This window comes from Phoxinus phoxinus, assembly GCF_949152265.1.
Source record: "Phoxinus phoxinus genome assembly, chromosome: 17".
Classification (NCBI taxonomy): Eukaryota; Metazoa; Chordata; class Actinopteri; order Cypriniformes; family Leuciscidae; genus Phoxinus; species Phoxinus phoxinus.
Window position 1 is genome coordinate 33,798,357 of NC_136892.1, and position 19,595 is coordinate 33,817,951.

A 19,595-nucleotide genomic window follows, 5' to 3' on the forward strand; every position below is an offset into this window, starting at 1 on the left:
CTTCATAACATCTGGAAAAGTTTAGAAGAGGCTAAAATCTTCACACAAAAAAATCAAAATAATTTTAACTAACATAGGCTACATTTGATTATAATAATTTAATATAAATATATGTGCTTTAATAAATGAATAAACTTATAATAATAAATGAAATGTGATGTAAAGAAAGACCCTGCATCTCAATAGATCTACTCTAGATGTTAATGAGAAATATCTCAGAATATAAATACTACGGGTAGGCTATACTTTACAATCAGCAATAATGCATTACCTAACCATCAGCAATAATGCATTACCTAACCATCAGCAATAATGCATTACCTAACCATCAGCAATAATGCATTACTGTTACAGTGTTTATTATCGGTCTATGATATCGGTAGTTCATAACCCTTTAAATAGGCCAATTACAGATACAACTTTAGATTGTAATGATGCATTAGTAAATGTTGAATCTAACATTAAATGCTTTAAATGTATTGTTCATTCATGTTAACTCTATTGTAGTGTTAGCCCTCGCAGATGTGTGTGTGTGTGTTGTGCATCTCTCAGATGTGTGTGTTTGTTGTGCTCGCATCTCTCAGATGTGTGTGTGTGTTTGTTGTGCTCGCATCTCTCAGATGTGTGTGTGTTTGTTGTGCTCACATCTCTCAAGATGTGTGTGTGTGTGTGTGTGTGTGTGTGTGTGTGTGTGTGTTTGTTGTGTTCGCATCTCTCAGATGTGTGTGTTTGTTGTGCTCGCATCTCTCAGATGTGTGTGTGTGTTTGTTGTGCTCGCAGGCGGAGGATGTGTGTATTTGTTTGCATGGCACACATTCTTCACCCACTGTAACCCTGACGGACCTAAACTGACCTCAGATCTGCTCTAAACTGACCTCAGATCTGCTCTAAACTGACCTCAGATCTGCTCTAAACTGACCTCAGATCTACTCTAAACTGACCTCAGATCTGCTCTAAACTGACCTCAGATCTGCTCTAAACTGACCTCAGATCTGCTCTAAACTGACCTCAGATCTACTCTAAACTGACCTCAGATCTGCTCTAAACTGACCTCAGATCTGCTCTAAACTGACCTCAGATCTGCTCTAAACTGACCTCAGATCTGCTCTAAACTGACCTCAGATCTACTCTAAACTGACCTCAGATCTGCTCTAAACTGACCTCAGATCTGCTCTAAACTGACCTCAGATCTGCTCTAAACTGACCTCAGATCTGCTCTAAACTGACCTCAGATCTGCTCTAAACTGACCTCAGATCTGCTCTAAACTGACCTCAGATCTACTCTAAACTGACCTCAGATCTGCTCTAAACTGACCTCAGATCTGCTCTAAACTGACCTCAGATCTGCTCTAAACTGACCTCAGATCTGCTCTAAACTGACCTCAGATCTGCTCTAAACTGACCTCAGATCTACTCTAAACTGACCTCAGATCTGCTCTAAACTGACCTCAGATCTGCTCTAAACTGACCTCAGATCTGCTCTAAACTGACCTCAGATCTGCTCTAAACTGACCTCAGATCTGCTCTAAACTGACCTCAGATCTGCTCTAAACTGACCTCAGATCTGCTCTAAACTGACCTCAGATCTGCTCTAAACTGACCTCAGATCTGCTCTAAACTGACCTCAGATCTACTCTAAACTGACCTCAGATCTGCTCTAAACTGACCTCAGATCTGCTCTAAACTGACCTCAGATCTGCTCTAAACTGACCTCAGATCTGCTCTAAACTGACCTCAGATCTGCTCTAAACTGACCTCAGATCTGCTCTAAACTGACCTCAGATCTACTCTAAACTGACCTCAGATCTGCTCTAAACTGACCTCAGATCTACTCTAAACTGACCTCAGATCTGCTCTAAACTGACCTCAGATCTGCTCTAAACTGACCTCAGATCTACTCTAAACTGACCTCAGATCTGCTCTAAACTGACCTCAGATCTGCTCTAAACTGACCTCAGATCTACTCTAAACTGACCTCAGATCTGCTCTAAACTGACCTCAGATCTGCTCTAAACTGACCTCAGATCTGCTCTAAACTGACCTCAGATCTACTCTAAACTGACCTCAGATCTGCTCTAAACTGACCTCAGATCTGCTCTAAACTGACCTCAGATCTGCTCTAAACTGACCTCAGATCTGCTCTAAACTGACCTCAGATCTACTCTAAACTGACCTCAGATCTGCTCTAAACTGACCTCAGATCTGCTCTAAACTGACCTCAGATCTACTCTAAACTGACCTCAGATCTGCTCTAAACTGACCTCAGATCTGCTCTAAACTGACCTCAGATCTGCTCTAAACTGACCTCAGATCTGCTCTAAACTGACCTCAGATCTGCTCTAAACTGACCTCAGATCTGCTCTAAACTGACCTCAGATCTGCTCTAAACTGACCTCAGATCTGCTCTAAACTGACCTCAGATCTACTCTAAACTGACCTCAGATCTGCTCTAAACTGACCTCAGATCTGCTCTAAACTGACAGATCTGTTCTCTCAAGAAACTTTGCGTTCTCTCTCAAAACTATTGCGTTCTCTCAAGAAACTTCGCGTTCCTTCAAGAAACTTTGCATGTTTCTATCACAAACATTTTGTAATGGTTCTCGGGGGACAGTTTTACTACCCTGCCAAACAACATTGGACACCACTTCATAGTTTGGAATTGACTTATGATGACTTACGATCAACGAAACCCTAAAGAAAACATAATGAAACTCTCGAGGCTGAGATGCCTTCAGCTGATGAACATTCTCACTGCACATGTCCATGAGGAGAAGAGATGAAGAGAAGCCTGAACCTCAGTATCTGAGTAAATCTGAGTAAAGTGCTTTTACCCCGGTAAAGATGATGAGTGAGAGGAGACACCACACCAGTGACTGACAGAGAGAGTCTGTATACGGCAGCTGTCAGGATCTCACTGGCGTCAGATCAAAGGTTAAAGGTCACGCCCACATCAGCTGATGGAGGTGTTTCCTGCGACACACACACACACACACACACACTAAAAAAAAAATAATTGAAAATGTTCATCACACACCCAAACTTTATCCGCTGGATCTCACCTAATCTAATCTAATCTAATCTAATCTAATCTGATCTAATCTAATCTAATCTAATCTAATCTAATCTAATCTAATCTAATCTGATCTGATCTGATGTAATCAATCACTAAATAATCAAGATCAAAGATCAAGAATTCTGAAGACTGACCCCTGACCTGTGTGATTGACAGGGCGTCACCATGGAAACACAGCCTTTACATGGCTTTACTTCACTAGAGTTTCTCAAACGGGGGTTCATGAGTTGATGAAAAAAGTTGATGTAAAATTTTAATAAGTAACTACAGGGCTGCATGATAATCACAAGATCAGTGCAATTATCAAATTAAAGCCTGCAATTTAATTTAATATGTCATATTTCATAGCAGTTCTACTTGATATTTGATTTACACGTTTTAAAGTCTGATGCGCTGCATGTTTCAGAGTGAACCGTTTCATCATCATAATTAGCATTATATTATTTTACATTAAATTGTCTTTGTTTTACATAAAAATATTATTTACAACAGTAATATATTTCTTTCTTAATATTTATTCAGAGAACTGTGTACATTTGAATGTGTCATTCTGTATTTCATTATTATAATTATCAAATATTATTTTTTTACATTACAATTTTAATTTATTATTATTCGTTAAAACATAGTACTACTACTAATGATGATGATGATTATTATGATTGACATCAGAGAACAGTGAACATGCAATTGGGTTTATAAATTAATAAAAATTAAAATCTCTGGTAAATATTTGACATTTAAGGGTTTCGGCTAATGAACCCGCTATAGCATGATGTAGCTGCTAACATCTGATTTACTGTAACTGAGGCAGTGTGTGTGTGTGTGTGTGTGTGTGTGTGTGTGTGTGTGTGTGTGTGACAGAGTGTTTCTCCTCATTGTCTGTAACTGGCGGCACACAACACACATAATGGCTGTTTTTGTCGCACTCGTGACCCGCAGCACTCACGTGAAACACATATACACACACACACACACACACACTCACTCACACACACACACCAGATTGTGCCGTCAGCTGTGTCTCAGCGTTTGGACAAACACCTCCAGCGTATCCCAGAGTTCCTCTGTCAGATCACACATAATCACCACCTCATCTGAGAGCGAGACACACAACCTGCTCTATCTGCAGCTGCAGCGTGTGTGTGTGTGTGTGTGTGTGTGACTGTGTGTGTGTGTGTGTGTGGCTGTGTGTGTGTGTGTGACTGTGTGTGTGTGTGTGTGTGTGTGTGTGTGTGTGTGTGTGTGTGGCTGTGTGTGTGTGTGTGTGTGTGTGTGTGTGTGTGACACAACGTGACACTGATCATCCAACACACACATTTACATTTATATATACACACACAATCAGACTTACACACACACACTCACACAAGCTTTCATTTATATCCTTGTGAGGACATTCCATAGGCGTAATGGTTTTTATACTGTACAAACTGTACATTCTATCCCCTTACACTGCCCCTATCCCTAAACCTGCCCATCACACACACACACACACACACTAACCCTACCCCTAAACCTGCCCATCACAGGAGACATTCTGCATTTTTACATTTTCAAAAATATATAATTTAGTATGTTTATTAACCGCTGGCTGGTCCCCACAATGGAGGTGATCTCAGGTTTTACTATCCTTGTGGGGACATTATGGTTCCCACAATGTAATGTATACCAAGTACAATCACACACACACAGACACACACACACACACACACACACACACACACACACACACACACACACACACACACACACACACACACACTCTCTCTCTCTCTCTCTCTCTCTCTCTCTCTCTCTCTCTCTCTCTCTTCTCAAACAGCTTCAGAAGGAAACTGAGAGACAGACCGAGACACGTGGAGACATTGAGTTTCCTCTTCAGTCAGGAAGTGGAGAGGAGGGGGCGGGTCCGATTACAGGAAGTGCAGAGGAGGGGGCGGGTCCGATTACAGGAAGTGCAGAGGAGGGGGCGGATCCAATTACAGGAAGTGCAGAGGAGGGGGCGGGTCCGATTACAGGAAGCGCAGAGGAGGGGGCGGGTCCGATTACAGGAAGTGCAGAGGAGGGGGCGGGTCCGATTACAGGAAGTGCAGAGGAGGGGGCGGATCCAATTACAGGAAGCGTAGAGGAGGGGGCGGGTCCGATTACAGGAAGTGCAGAGGAGGGGGCGGGTCCGATTACAGGAAGCGGAGAGGAGGGGGCGGGTCCGATTACAGGAAGCGCAGAAGAGGGGGCGGGGCCGATTACAGGAAGCCCAGAGGAGGGGGCGGGTCCGATTACAGGAAGTGCAGAGGAGGGGGCGGGTCCGATTACAGGAAGTGCAGAGGAGGGGGCGGGTCCGATTACAAAAAGTACAGAGAAGGGGGCGGGTCTGATTACAGGAAGCGCAGAAGAAGGGGGCGAGTCTGATTACAGGAAGTGCAGAGGAGGGGGCGGGTCCGATTAAAGGAAGTGCAGAGGAGGGGGCGAGTCTGATTACAGGAAGCGCAGAGGAGGGGGCGGGTCCGATTACAGGAAGTGCAGAGGAGGGGGCGGGTCCGATTACAGGAAGCGGAGAGGAGGGGGCGGGTCCGATTACAGGAAGCGCAGAAGAGGGGGCGGGGCCGATTACAGGAAGCCCAGAGGAGGGGGCGGATCCTATTACAGGAAGCGCAGAAGAGGGGGCGGGGCCGATTACAGGAAGCCCAGAGGAGGGGGCGGGTCCGATTACAGGAAGTGCAGAGGAGGGGGCGGATCCTATTACAGGAAGCGCAGAGGAGGGGGCGGGTCCGATTACAGGAAGCGCAGAAGAGGGGGCGGGGCCGATTACAGGAAGCCCAGAGGAGGGGGCGGGTCCGATTACAGGAAGTGCAGAGGAGGGGGCGGATCCAATTACAGGAAGTGCAGAGGAGGGGGCGGGTCCGATTACAGGAAGTGAGCAGCTGTTTCTGTCCCCGTCTCTGGAAAACTCGAGTCTCCTCACTAATGGCTTTTCAATCTGTTCTCCATCTCTACAGCACAAGATCAGATTCTGCTTCAGACTGAGTAAGACAGAGTAAATATCAAAATATGAAATTTCATCTTACTAAGACATATTATTGGCAGATGTAGAGTGACAAATAATATGTACATGCATTTTATGTACGTACCTGCTATACTGGTATAAAGGTCTCTCTGATTTACATTTCAATCTTACTTTTTCTCCATATAAATATCAGCATCTGCAGCAAATTGCATATTGTTTTCTGAATAAAACTGTTTTTCCGTCTTATTTTCACTAATCAGACTATATGAGCCATAAAAGCCTGATGCATCAAATATGACACTCGTAAAAAAACACACATGCAAACTTATTTGTTTTTAGATGTTTTATTATTTTGTCCAATGGTTCAATCAATGTTCCATTTTAAACAAAATAGATTTTTCATGATTTTCATAGGGTTAAAATCATTGCATATGATGTGTGTGAGAATCCGCCTCATTGCTCTGTGTTTCTCATCCAGGGCTGGACAGTTGAAACACACACAAGAACTGATGCATGATGGGAAACACAAGCTTCAGTGGAGAATCAGACAGAATCAGACTTCAGAAGAGTCATGTGGTATTCGCTTCGAATAAATGTATATTCCATCACAGACGGATACTCAAATGAGCCCACACACACACACTCACATACACACACACACACACACACTCCTTCTCCTCCTCTTCACTGCCAGGGTCCCCAGACTCCGGCGGCACTGGGGTCACAGCGGGGGTCATCGGGGGGGAAGTCGACGGGTCGGGCCTGGTTCTGGTACTCCTGCAAGCGGCGGAGCAGGAAGGCCACGAGCTCCGGGCGTTTATGGGAAACCTCCACTCGCTCCTCGGGATCCTCCTCAATGTTAAACAGCATCACCGGCTTCAGCGGCTCCGACGCCTTCAGCGCACGGCCAGCAGGGGGCGCGAACCACAGAGGACAACCTGAAGGAGAACACAGAGGACAACCTGAAGGAAACCCACAAGGGGCAGAAACACTGAGGGGCAGAAACACTGAGGGGCAGAACACTGAGCGGCAGAAACACTGAGGGGCAGAAACACTGAGGGGCAGAAACACTGAGGGGCAGAAACACTGAGCGGCAGAAACACTGAGCGGCAGAGACACTGAGCGGCAGAAACACTGAGCGGCAGAAACACTGAGGGGCAGAAACACTGAGCGGCAGAAACACTGAGGGGCAGAAACACTGAGCGGCAGAAACACTGAGGGGCAGAAACACTGAGCGGCAGAAACACTGAGGGGCAGAAACACTGAGGGGCAGAAACACTGAGCGGCAGAAACACTGAGCGGCAGAAACACTGAGCGGCAGAAACACTGAGCGGCAGAAACACTGAGCGGCAGAAACACTGAGCGGCAGAAACACTGAGGGGCAGAAACACTGAGCGGCAGAAACACTGAGGGGCAGAAACACTGAGCGGCAGAAACACTGAGCGGCAGAAACACTGAGCGGCAGAAACACTGAGGGGCAGAAACACTGAGGGGCAGAAACACTGAGGGGCAGAAACACTGAGCGGCAGAAACACTGAGGGGCAGAAACACTGAGGGGCAGAAACACTGAGGGGCAGAAACACTGAGGGGCAGAAACACTGAGGGGCAGAAACACTGAGCGGCAGAAACACTGAGGGGCAGAAACACTGAGCGGCAGAAACACTGAGGGGCAGAAACACTGAGGGGCAGAAACACTGAGGGGCAGAAACACTGAGGGGCAGAAACACTGAGCGGCAGAAACACTGAGGGGCAGAAACACTGAGGGGCAGAAACACTGAGGGGCAGAAACACTGAGGGGCAGAAACACTGAGCGGCAGAAACACTGAGGGGCAGAAACACTGAGCGGCAGAAACACTGAGCGGCAGAAACACTGAGCGGCAGAAACACTGAGCGGCAGAAACACTGAGCGGCAGAAACACTGAGGGGCAGAAACACTGAGGGGCAGAAACACTGAGCGGCAGAAACACTGAGCGGCAGAAACACTGAGGGGCAGAAACACTGAGCGGCAGAAACACTGAGCGGCAGAAACACTGAGGGGCAGAAACACTGAGCGGCAGAAACACTGAGCGGCAGAAACACTGAGGGGCAGAAACACTGAGGGGCAGAAACACTGAGCGGCAGAAACACTGAGCGGCAGAAACACTGAGGGGCAGAAACACTGAGCGGCAGAAACACTGAGGGGCAGAAACACTGAGCGGCAGAAACACTGAGCGGCAGAAACACTGAGGGGCAGAAACACTGAGCGGCAGAAACACTGAGGGGCAGAAACACTGAGGGGCAGAAACACTGAGGGGCAGAAACACTGAGAGGCAGAAACACTGAGCGGCAGAAACACTGAGGGGCAGAAACACTGAGGGGCAGAAACACTGAGCGGCAGAAACACTGAGCGGCAGAAACACTGAGGGGCAGAAACACTGAGAGGCAGAAACACTGAGAGGCAGAAACACTGAGGGGCAGAAACACTGAGGGGCAGAAACACTGAGGGGCAGAAACACTGAGAGGCAGAAACACTGAGAGGCAGAAACACTGAGGGGCAGAAACACTGAGGGGCAGAAACACTGAGGGGCAGAAACACTGAGGGGCAGAAACACTGAGAGGCAGAAACACTGAGAGGCAGAAACACTGAGGGGCAGAAACACTGAGGGGCAGAAACACTGAGCGGCAGAAACACTGAGGGGCAGAAACACTGAGCGGCAGAAACACTGAGCGGCAGAAACACTGAGCGGCAGAAACACTGAGGGGCAGAAACACTGAGGGGCAGAAACACTGAGCGGCAGAAACACTGAGAGGCAGAAACACTGAGGGGCAGAAACACTGAGGGGCAGAAACACTGAGCGGCAGAAACACTGAGGGAAAGAAACACTGAGCGGCAGAAACACTGAGCGGCAGAAACACTGAGCGGCAGAAACACTGAGGGGCAGAAACACTGAGCGGCAGAAACACTGAGGGGCAGAAACACTGAGAGGCAGAAACACTGAGAGGCAGAAACACTGAGGGGCAGAAACACTGAGGGGCAGAAACACTGAGCGGCAGAAACACTGAGGGGCAGAAACAGTGAGAGGCAGAAACACTGAGAGGCAGAAACACTGAGGGGCAGAAACACTGAGCGGCAGAAACACTGAGGGGCAGAAACACTGAGGGGCAGAAACACTGAGGGGCAGAAACACTGAGCGGCAGAAACACTGAGCGGCAGAAACACTGAGCGGCAGAAACACTGAGCGGCAGAAACACTGAGGGGCAGAAACACTGAGGGGCAGAAACACTGAGGGGCAGAAACACTGAGCGGCAGAAACACTGAGCGGCAGAAACACTGAGCGGCAGAAACACTGAGGGGCAGAAACACTGAGAGGCAGAAACACTGAGCGGCAGAAACACTGAGCGGCAGAAACACTGAGCGGCAGAAACACTGAGGGGCAGAAACACTGAGAGGCAGAAACACTGAGAGGCATAAACACTGAGGGGCAGAAACACTGAGAGGCAGAAACACTGAGAGGCAGAAACACTGAGGGGCAGAAACACTGAGGGGCAGAAACACTGAGAGGCAGAAACACTGAGCGGCAGAAACACTGGGAGGCAGAAACACTGAGAGGCAGAAACACTGAGCGGCAGAAACACTGGGAGGCAGAAACACTGAGAGGCAGAAACACTGAGAGGCAGAAACACTGAGGGGCAGAAACACTGAGAGGCAGAAACACTGAGAGGCAGAAACACTGAGGGGCAGAAACACTGAGGGGCAGAAACACTGAGAGGCAGAAACACTGAGCGGCAGAAACACTGAGGGGCAGAAACACTGAGGGGCAGAAACACTGAGGGGCAGAAACACTGAGCGGCAGAAACACTGAGGGGCAGAAACACTGAGCGGCAGAAACACTGAGGGGCAGAAACACTGAGGGGCAGAAACACTGAGAGGCAGAAACACTGAGGGGCAGAAACACTGAGAGGCAGAAACACTGAGGGGCAGAAACACTGAGAGGCAGAAACACTGAGGGGCAGAAACACTGAGAGGCAGAAACACTGAGAGACAGAAACACTGAGGGGCAGAGACACTGAGCGGCAGAAACACTGAGGGGCAGAAACACTGAGGGGCAGAAACACTGAGGGGCAGAAACACTGAGAGGCAGAAACACTGAGGGGCAGAAACACTGAGGGGCAGAAACACTGAGGGGCAGAAACACTGAGAGGCAGAAACACTGAGCGGCAGAAACACTGATAGACAGAAACACTGAGGGGCAGAAACACTGAGAGGCAGAAACACTGAGTGGCAGAAACACTGAGCGGCAGAAACACTGAGTGGCAGAAACACTGAGAGACAGAAACACTGAGGGGCAGAAACACTGAGGGGCAGAAACACTGAGGGGCAGAAACACTGAGGGGCAGAAACACTGAGCGGCAGAGACACTGAGGGGCAGAAACACTGAGGGGCAGAAACACTGAGAGGCAGAAACACTGAGCGGCAGAGACACTGAGAGACAGAAACACTGAGAGACAGAAACACTGAGAGACAGAAACACTGAGAGGCAGAAACACTGAGGGCAGAAACACTGAGCGGCAGAAACACTGAGCGGCAGAAACACTGAGGGGCAGAAACACTGAGGGGCAGAAACACTGAGCGGCAGAAACACTGAGGGGCAGAAACACTGAGGGGCAGAAACACTGAGGGGGCAGAAACACTGAGGGGCAGAAACATTGAGCGGCAGAAACACTGAGGGGCAGAAACACTGAGGGGCAGAAACACTGAGGGGCAGAAACACCGAGGGGCAGAAACACCGAGGGGCAGAAACACCGAGGGGCAGAAACATTGAGCGGCAGAAACACTGAGGGGCAGAAACACTGAGGGGCAGAAACACCGAGGGGCAGAAACACTGAGGGGCAGAAACACTGAGAGGCAGAAACACTGAGGGGCAGAAACACTGAGGGGCAGAAACACTGAGGGGCAGAAACACTGAGGGGCAGAAACACTGAGGGGCAGAAACACTGAGGGGCAGAAACACCGAGCGGCAGAAACACCGAGAGGCAGAAACACCGAGGGGCAGAAACACCGAGCGGCAGAAACACTGAGCGGCAGAGACACTGAGCGGCAGAAACACTGAGCGGCAGAAACACTGAGCGGCAGAAACACTGAGGGGCAGAAACACTGAGGGGCAGAAACACTGAGGGGCAGAAACACTGAGGGGCAGAAACACTGAGCGGCAGAAACACTGAGCGGCAGAAACACTGAGGGGCAGAAACACTGAGCGGCAGAAACACTGAGGGGCAGAAACACTGAGCGGCAGAGACACTGAGCGACAGAGACACTGAGGGGCAGAAACACTGAGCGGCAGAAACACTGAGCGGCAGAAACACTGAGGGGCAGAAACACTGAGCGGCAGAAACACTGAGGGGCAGAAACACTGAGCGGCAGAAACACTGAGCGGCAGAAACACTGAGCGGCAGAAACACTGAGCGGCAGAAACACTGAGGGGCAGAAACACTGAGGGGCAGAAACACTGAGCGGCAGAAACACTGAGGGGCAGAAACACTGAGCGGCAGAAACACTGAGCGGCAGAAACAATGAGGGGCAGAAACACTGAGCGGCAGAAACACTGAGGGGCAGAAACACTGAGCGGCAGAAACACTGAGCGGCAGAAACACTGAGCGGCAGAAACACTGAGCGGCAGAAACACTGAGGGGCAGAAACACTGAGGGGCAGAAACACTGGGGGGCAGCATTTGTTTTCCACGTAAATGCAGGGAAAAACACACAAAACGCATCTAAAACAGGAAAGAGCTTTGAGATTGACTATATAAATTTGACAAGAAATCTGAGTTATATTTTTACAGACTGCTGATGCACTCTATTGCAGTGTTTATTCTAAATGATTTATGGGTCTGTTAATAATCTTGAATCAGAATAACTTCCTCTTGCAGCATCTCTTCTCTTCTCTGATGACGAGGGCGGGGCAACCTGTCACTCACATGAGATCCACCAATAGCAAACCACAACCATCCAGCCAATTCCCCATGGACACAATCAAACCCCGCCCACATTTGTTCTTCTTCCAGAAGATTTAACAGCACAACTTCCCTTTCATGGTGACTTTACCTGGATAACCCGTCAGAAGCTTCCAGTTCTTGTAGCGAATGGCGGCGTGAACCGAGATATTAAACTCTGAACGCGACCCGAGTGCGACGGGCCGAGATGCTGACGAGTGTAAAGAGTCCTGCAGGAACTCCCCCGACACATCATCACCTGGACCTGAAAGAGACACGCAGATCATGTGTGATCGGGAGTGAAACCTGGTTCTGGTCTCAGTGTAAACCGGTCTCTCACTCACATGGCGAGTCGTCCACGAACAGCGGGTCGATGTTGTGCAGAAGCTCAACCCGAGGAGAAGCTTGACCACGACTGAAACACACACACACACACACACACACACACACACACTTCCATTAAACCTGATATTTAAATATCTTAACGAAAACAAAACAGACCGACATTTAAATCTCTTAATGAAACAAAAGTGACCGACATTTAAATCTCTAAACGAAACAAAACAAAAATGACCGATATTTAAATCTCTAAACAAAACAAAACTGACCGACATTTAAATCTCTAAACGAAACAAAAGTGACCGACATTTAAATCTCTTAATGAAACAAAACTGACCGACATTTAAATCTCTAAATGAAACAAAAACAAAACTGACCGACATTTAAATCTCTAAACGAAACAAAACAAAACTGACCAACATTTAAATCTCTAAACGAAACAAAACAAAAATGACCAACATTTATATCTCTAAACGAAACAAAACAAAACTGACCGACATTTAAATCTCTTAACGAAACAAAACAAAAATTACCAACATTTATATCTCTAAACGAAACAAAACAAAAATTACCAACATTTATATCTCTAAACGAAACAAAGCAAAACTGACCGACATTTAAATCTCTAAACGAAACAAAAATGACCGACATTTAAATCTCTAAACGAAACAAAACTGACCGACAATTAAATCTCTAAATGAAACAAAACAAAACTGACCGACATTTAAATCTCTTAACGAAACAAAACTGACTGACATTTAAATCTCTTAACGAAACAAAACAAAACTGACCGACATTTAAATCTTTTAACGAAACAAAAGTGACCGACATTTAAATCTCTTAATGAAACAAAACTGACCGACATTTAAATCTCTAAACGAAACAAAAATGACCGACATTTAAATCTCTAAACGAAACAAAAGTGACCGACATTTAAATCTCTAAACGAAACAAAAATGACCGACATTTAAATCTCTAAACGAAACAAAACTGACTGACATTTAAATCTCTAAACGAAACAAAACAAAACTGACCGACATTTAAATCTCTTAAAGGATTAGTTCACTTTAAAATGAAAATTCTGTCATCATATACTCTCCCTCAAGTTGTTTCAAACCTGTATGAGTTTCTTTCCTCTGCTGAACACAAAGGAAGATATTTAGAAGAATGTCAGTAACCAGACAGTTTCTGGGTCCCATTGACTTCCATAGTATATATTTTTCCTACTATGGAAGTCAATGGGACCCAGAAACTGTCTGGTTACTGACATTCTTCTAAATATCTTCCTTTGTGTTCAGCAGAAGAAAGAAACTCATACAGGTTTGAAACAACTTGAGGGAGAGTATATGATGACAGAATTTTCATTTTAAAGTGAACTATCCCTTTAATGAAACAAAACTGACCGACATTTAAATCTCAAACACACACACTTCGATTAAACCCAGAGCTCAACTGATCATTACGACTTTACTTAAATAAAATGTCTAAACATTCTTACGTCAAGATGGAGAACTGGAGAAGCAGAATTACTCAAGAAATGAAGTCTTGTTTTATGAAAAAACTATCAAAATGAAGTGAGTTTGAGCTTAAAACAATGAAATCAGAATAAACAATCTGCTATTTGCTTTGAGTTGCGGTCATCTGCCATGTCTCAGTTCATCACTGGCAGGTGTTTTTACAAACCCTGTATTCTGACTCACTCGTTCCCTGAGGAAACATCATGTGATCCTCTACTGATCACACGTTTCCACTGTTCAAATGATCTCAAGCCTGTGAGCAGCGCCCGCTTGTGGAAACACTGATGCTGATGTCCACATTCACCTGATGGTGTCCCACACATTGAAGCCGTCCAGAGGTTTGGTGCCGTTGGTCGACGCCCCCGCCAGACCCACGATGGTAGGCAGCCAATCAGAGACGTGGATGAGCCCTCGACTGACACTTCCTGGCTGCTCTATCATTGGCCCGGTCACGAAGCCCACGCCCCTGACTCCGCCCTCCCAGAGCGTCCACTTCCTGCCACGCAGAGGCCAGTTATTCCCCCCCGACAGGGTCTGACCACCATTATCTGCCCAACACAGAGGAAACAGCGCCACCTTATGGACTGATCACGACACTTCCTCATGACACTTGCACTGCAAACATGCTTTTCTTACTCAGTATTTTTGTCTTGTTTCCAGTCCAAATATCGAAACATTGTCACATCAAGAAGCATTTACTAGATGAGTAACATACCATAAGATATTATCTCATGTTTTCTGGGGGAATTAATAAGTTAATACGGAATTAAGAGTTTTTGCTTAAAACAAGCAATTATCTGCCAATGGGGTCAGAAAAGTAGTTTTGTTTCTGTTTGAATTCATTGGCAGATAATTGCTTGTTTTAAGCAAAAACTCTTAATTCCGTATTAACTTATTAATTCCCCCAGAAAACATGAGATAATATCTTATGGTATGTTACTCATCTAGTAAATGCTTCTTGATGTGACAATGTTTCGATATTTGGACTGGAAACAAGACAAAAATACTGAGTAAGAAACGCATGTTTGCAGTGTGATTGTCAGGAAGTCAGGAAGTGTAATTGTCAGGAATGTCGAGTATCCGCCGCACACACTGGAGCTTCTCGGCACCTGTGGAGAAGATGAGAACGGTGTTGTTCCACAGTCCCGCGTCCTGAAGAGCTCGGCTGATGTTCCCCACGGCTTCGTCCATCGCCGACACCATGCCTGCGTACTGGCGCCGGTGCGCGTTCTTGATGAAGCCGTAGGGGGCGACGTAGCGCTCGGGGACCTGGAGCGGCGCGTGAACCGCCTGCAGCGCCACATAGAGGAACAGCGGCTGCCCAACAGGAGACAACGGCAGACATCATAACCTAGTCCTTAGTGACATCACCAACCCTAGAATTTACATAAACCCCGCCCCCTGAACACGATCTATAGATCATGACAGAATATGCTAATCACTGTCTAGATTAGAAGATGTCTACACATCAGCTGCGGAAATTCATCAACTAACCATTCATCTACACTTCTCCTTGAGTCTCTCCATCTTTCTGACTCGGTTTGAACATAAAAGACTTAACGTTTGAAAATGTTCAGGACACGAGCCGTTGAAGCTCCGCCCCCTGTGCCGGGAGCAGCGGCTCATTTGCATTTAAAGAGACAGACACTAAACGGCGTGTTTTTGCTCACGCTCAAAGTGACAACTTTAAAATGATATATAAAAATATCTGTGGGGTGTTTTGAGCTGAAACTTCACACACACACTCTGGGGACATCAGAGACTTATTCTACATCTTGTGAGAAGGGCATTACACACACACACACACACACACACACACACACACACCCCTCCCTGCCTCTCGTCAAACGGACGCATTTCCCATTTCTGACAGCAGTTTTAAAATCGAATTTAGGGCTTTTTAGGACCTCCACAAATCATATTAGGACATAGGCAGGGCAAGAGCAGCAATACAATAATCATTTTATCTCTTGGTATGAACAGGAAGAGCATGTGCTGTCAGATTAGGGGTGGGCCATATGCCAAAAATATCTGATTTTTTCAGGAAAATCACGATTCACGATTTTATCACGATTCTCTTTTGCATGTTGGTTTCAGTATTTTACTGCCAAACTAATGTCCCCGTTTTAAAAACAAAACCTTACAAGGTCACAAAATATAAAATAAAATAGATATAGGCAGACATTTGTCATTATTTTTTTGTCATTAAAAAATAAGAATAAAGATAAACATTACATATACACTACATAATATCCAAATGAAATAAACAGTGCTTTATTTGTTCAGCTACAGGAGTATTTAGCATTGAAGAAAGAAATGAAATGAACAAATATAAAAATAAAACACTACATAGACTTCACTGTATTAATTATTCATTGATTCTTATTGAAGTTCTCAGTCAGCGAGTGATTTCCTCTTTGTTTTTTGTTTTAATAACATTCAAATGAAAAATGTCATTATTTACTCTCTAAAGTTGTTTTAAACCCGGATAAATGTCTTTCTTCCGTTGAAAATAAACGTGATTTTGAAGACTGTGGATAACCCCATTGACTTCCATAGCAACTGTTTGGTTAGCAACATTACTCAGAATATCGTATTTTGTGATCAACACCAGTAATAATGGCCGCAGGGTTGCCAGTACCTGCTCGGGCCCGTGGCGCGTCACGATGTCCTCGGCTCGCTGAGAGAACAGTTCTGTGGAGTACTGGCCCGTGTAGTTGGCGGCCGGGTCCTCCCCGTCCCGCAGGTCCAGAGCGCAGCGCGTCACGTTCAGAGGAGCGATGAAACTACACCTGTGGTGTGTGTAGTACTCCTCTGAACCCGTGAGGTATCCTGCACACAAACACACACGTGAGCAACACAGCTTCTGTGGCAGCTTTACAATCCGCTAGTACTGGCACTGGCGGCTCAATCGCGCTGAACGCTTCATGGAAACGCCTTCATCGGCCCGACTGAGCTCCATCCCAATCAGATTGAAAACCGAAACTGAAAGCACTGCGCATGTGCAACGATGTAGAAATGGCATAATGACATATAAATAGTGTATTACGCTATTGCTACATCATTACGCTATTGCTACATCATTACGCTATTGCTACGTCATTACGCTATTGCTACGTCATTACGCTATTGCTACATCATTACGCTATTGCTACATCATTACGCTATTGCTACGTCATTACGCTATTGCTACGTCATTACGCTATTTCTACGTCATTACGCTATTGCTACGTCATTACGCTATTGCTACATCATTACGCTATTGCTACATCATTACGCTATTGCTACATCATTACGCTATTGCTACATCATTACGCTATTGCTACATCATTACGCTATTGCTACGTCATTACGCTATTGCTACGTCATTACGCTATTTCTACGTCATTACGCTATTGCTACATCATTACGCTATTTCTACGTCATTATGCTATTGCTACATCATTACGCTATTGCTACGTCATTACGCTATTGCTACATCATTACGCTATTGCTACGTCATTACGCTATTTCTACGTCATTATGCTATTGCTACGTCATTACGCTATTGCTACGTCATTGCGGATGATTAGGCTGCATGTAAGCTAAGTGACGGACCCTACCGAAGAAGGTCTGGAAGCCTCGGCGGGTGGGCAGACAGTCCTTCCGGAACATTCCCAGATGCCACTTTCCCACCATGTGTGTGGCGTAGCCGGCGTCGCGCAGGAGCTCGGGGAGCAGCTTCTCGTCCAGAGGAACACAGGCCGGCTGGCAGGGCCAGATGATCTGATGCTGCAGACCCGTGCGGATCTGGACACACACACACACACACACACACACACACACACACACACACACACACACATCATATATACCACGGTAAGTGTTTTTTCTTGAATTGCTTTAAGTTGAGTCAACCTCTGACCCCACGCATGACATCTGACACCTACACATGACCTCTGACCCCACGCATGACATCTGACACCTACACATGACCTCTGACCCCACGCATGACATCTGACCCCACGCATGACATCTGACACCTACACATGACCTCTGACCCCACGCATGACATCTGACACCTACACATGACCTCTGGGTCATAAGTCACGTGTCGGGTCAGAGGTCATGTGTCGGGTCAGAGGTCATGCGTTGGGTCAGAGGTCATGCGTTGGGTCAGAGGTCATGCGTCGGGTCAGAGGTCACTCTTCCGCCGGAACTCGCATCGCGTACGGCCAGTGGAAGCCAGTGATTATAGTTTATAAAGTTATAAATTTTTATATTTTTCTTCACTTCATAAGCTGTATTAACCCCTTATTAATATTAATGTCATAATAAGGAGGCGTATGCATTACTTTTATGATGGATTGATTATTTTTGGGGGCTTTAAGATCTATATAAAGCTGGGAGGAGCAGGATATACTCTGTGTTCGGCTGAAGGAAGGAAGTACTGACACCCAGGATGACTTGAGTTTAATAAATCATGGGATAATATTAATTTTTGGGAGAACTATTCCTTTAAACAGTATATGATGATATACATGTATTATATACTGAAAAATGAAATGCATGAATAAAAACTACAGTTGAATAGACAGTTGAACTCTACTTCCTTAAATTCAAATTCAGGAAATGAACTGTTTGTCACATGAGTTCTGAACTGATCCAACAACACAACACTTCCTCAGAGCAAAGATGCTTTTACAGTGATATGATGGCATAATCGATGAGTTATGAATGATTGATTGATCAGGGACCTGGTATCGGCCGGTCATCAGCTGGTTTCGGGATGGAGTGCAAAGCGGCTGAACATAGTAATTCTCCAGCCGAACCCCCTGAGCCGACAGCCGGTCCAGGTGAGGGGTTCTGATCTCGGACCCGTGATACCCCACATCATTCCAGCCGAAGTCATCCGCCAGGATAAACACGATGTTCGGCGGTTTGGCCGCGACTGGACTGACAGAAACCAGCAGAAACCACAGCGCGAGTCTCATCCTCAGGTCCAGTTCCAGTCGAACACAAACTCCGGCTCGACACGGAGAAAAGTGAAACCACACGTTTGATTAAAACAGAGCGATAATACTACACTACTTAAACTATAAACTAATACAGCCTCAGCGGGGAGACACGAAACAGAGAAGTCTCAGCTCATGAATATTAAGTAGTTCCTGATGACGCAGCGTTCGTCCTCGTCAATGGTGAGGACGTGGTTATGAATATTAAATAGTCACATGATGTTTCTCATTAACATAAATCATCGATATTCATACTAAAAACATAAATAAATGCATTAATAATAATACAAATACACCTACAGCAGTGATATGAACTTTATTGCTTTTTAATTTCACTTCCTTAAATTAAAATCTCACACCACCAGGAAATAATTCATTTACTCAGTTTTGAACCTCTGAACTACGGTAAATATGATTATATACTTCTGAAATATTTGTAAAACTTTCGTTCTATAATGAAACTGTCAGAGAGGAGAGAGAGAGAGAGAGAGAGACATGGAGAACATACAGTGTTTACAGGAATAAACTGAGATTGTGTTTTATTAAAGTTCTTCTTTGGCTCTGTGTAAGACTCGTCAGCTAATCAGTCAGAATATGACTGCGGAAATCATTCATTAATCATTCATTAATCATTCATTAATCATTCATTAATCATCCATTAATCATTCATTAATCATTCATTAATCATTCATTAATCAT

The 19,595-nt window shown here is 45.8% G+C and overlaps 2 protein-coding genes across 2 annotated transcripts in view; both read right to left on the reverse strand.

Annotated features, from left to right (window-relative positions):
• Window positions 1-6,431: 6,431 nt before the first annotated feature.
• On the reverse strand, window positions 6,432-19,068 carry arsb (arylsulfatase B). The gene is made up of 8 exons (XM_079585230.1): window positions 18,639-19,068; window positions 17,505-17,691; window positions 16,544-16,734; window positions 15,012-15,219; window positions 14,207-14,450; window positions 12,391-12,461; window positions 12,159-12,311; window positions 6,432-7,015 (listed from the first exon to the last, which is right to left on the reverse strand). Exons 1-8 carry the CDS (start codon window positions 18,873-18,875, stop codon window positions 6,762-6,764), a joined length of 1,545 nt encoding a protein of 514 aa, XP_079441356.1. The 5' UTR covers window positions 18,876-19,068; the 3' UTR covers window positions 6,432-6,761.
• Window positions 19,069-19,194: 126 nt separating this feature from the next.
• Window positions 19,195-19,595, reverse strand: part of dmgdh (dimethylglycine dehydrogenase) — a 25,399-nt gene continuing 24,998 nt past the window's right edge. Inside the window, exon 17 of the mRNA XM_079585229.1 lies at window positions 19,195-19,595. This exon is cut by the window's right edge and continues 429 nt beyond it. The gene's annotated coding sequence lies outside the window, so the exon portion shown is untranslated.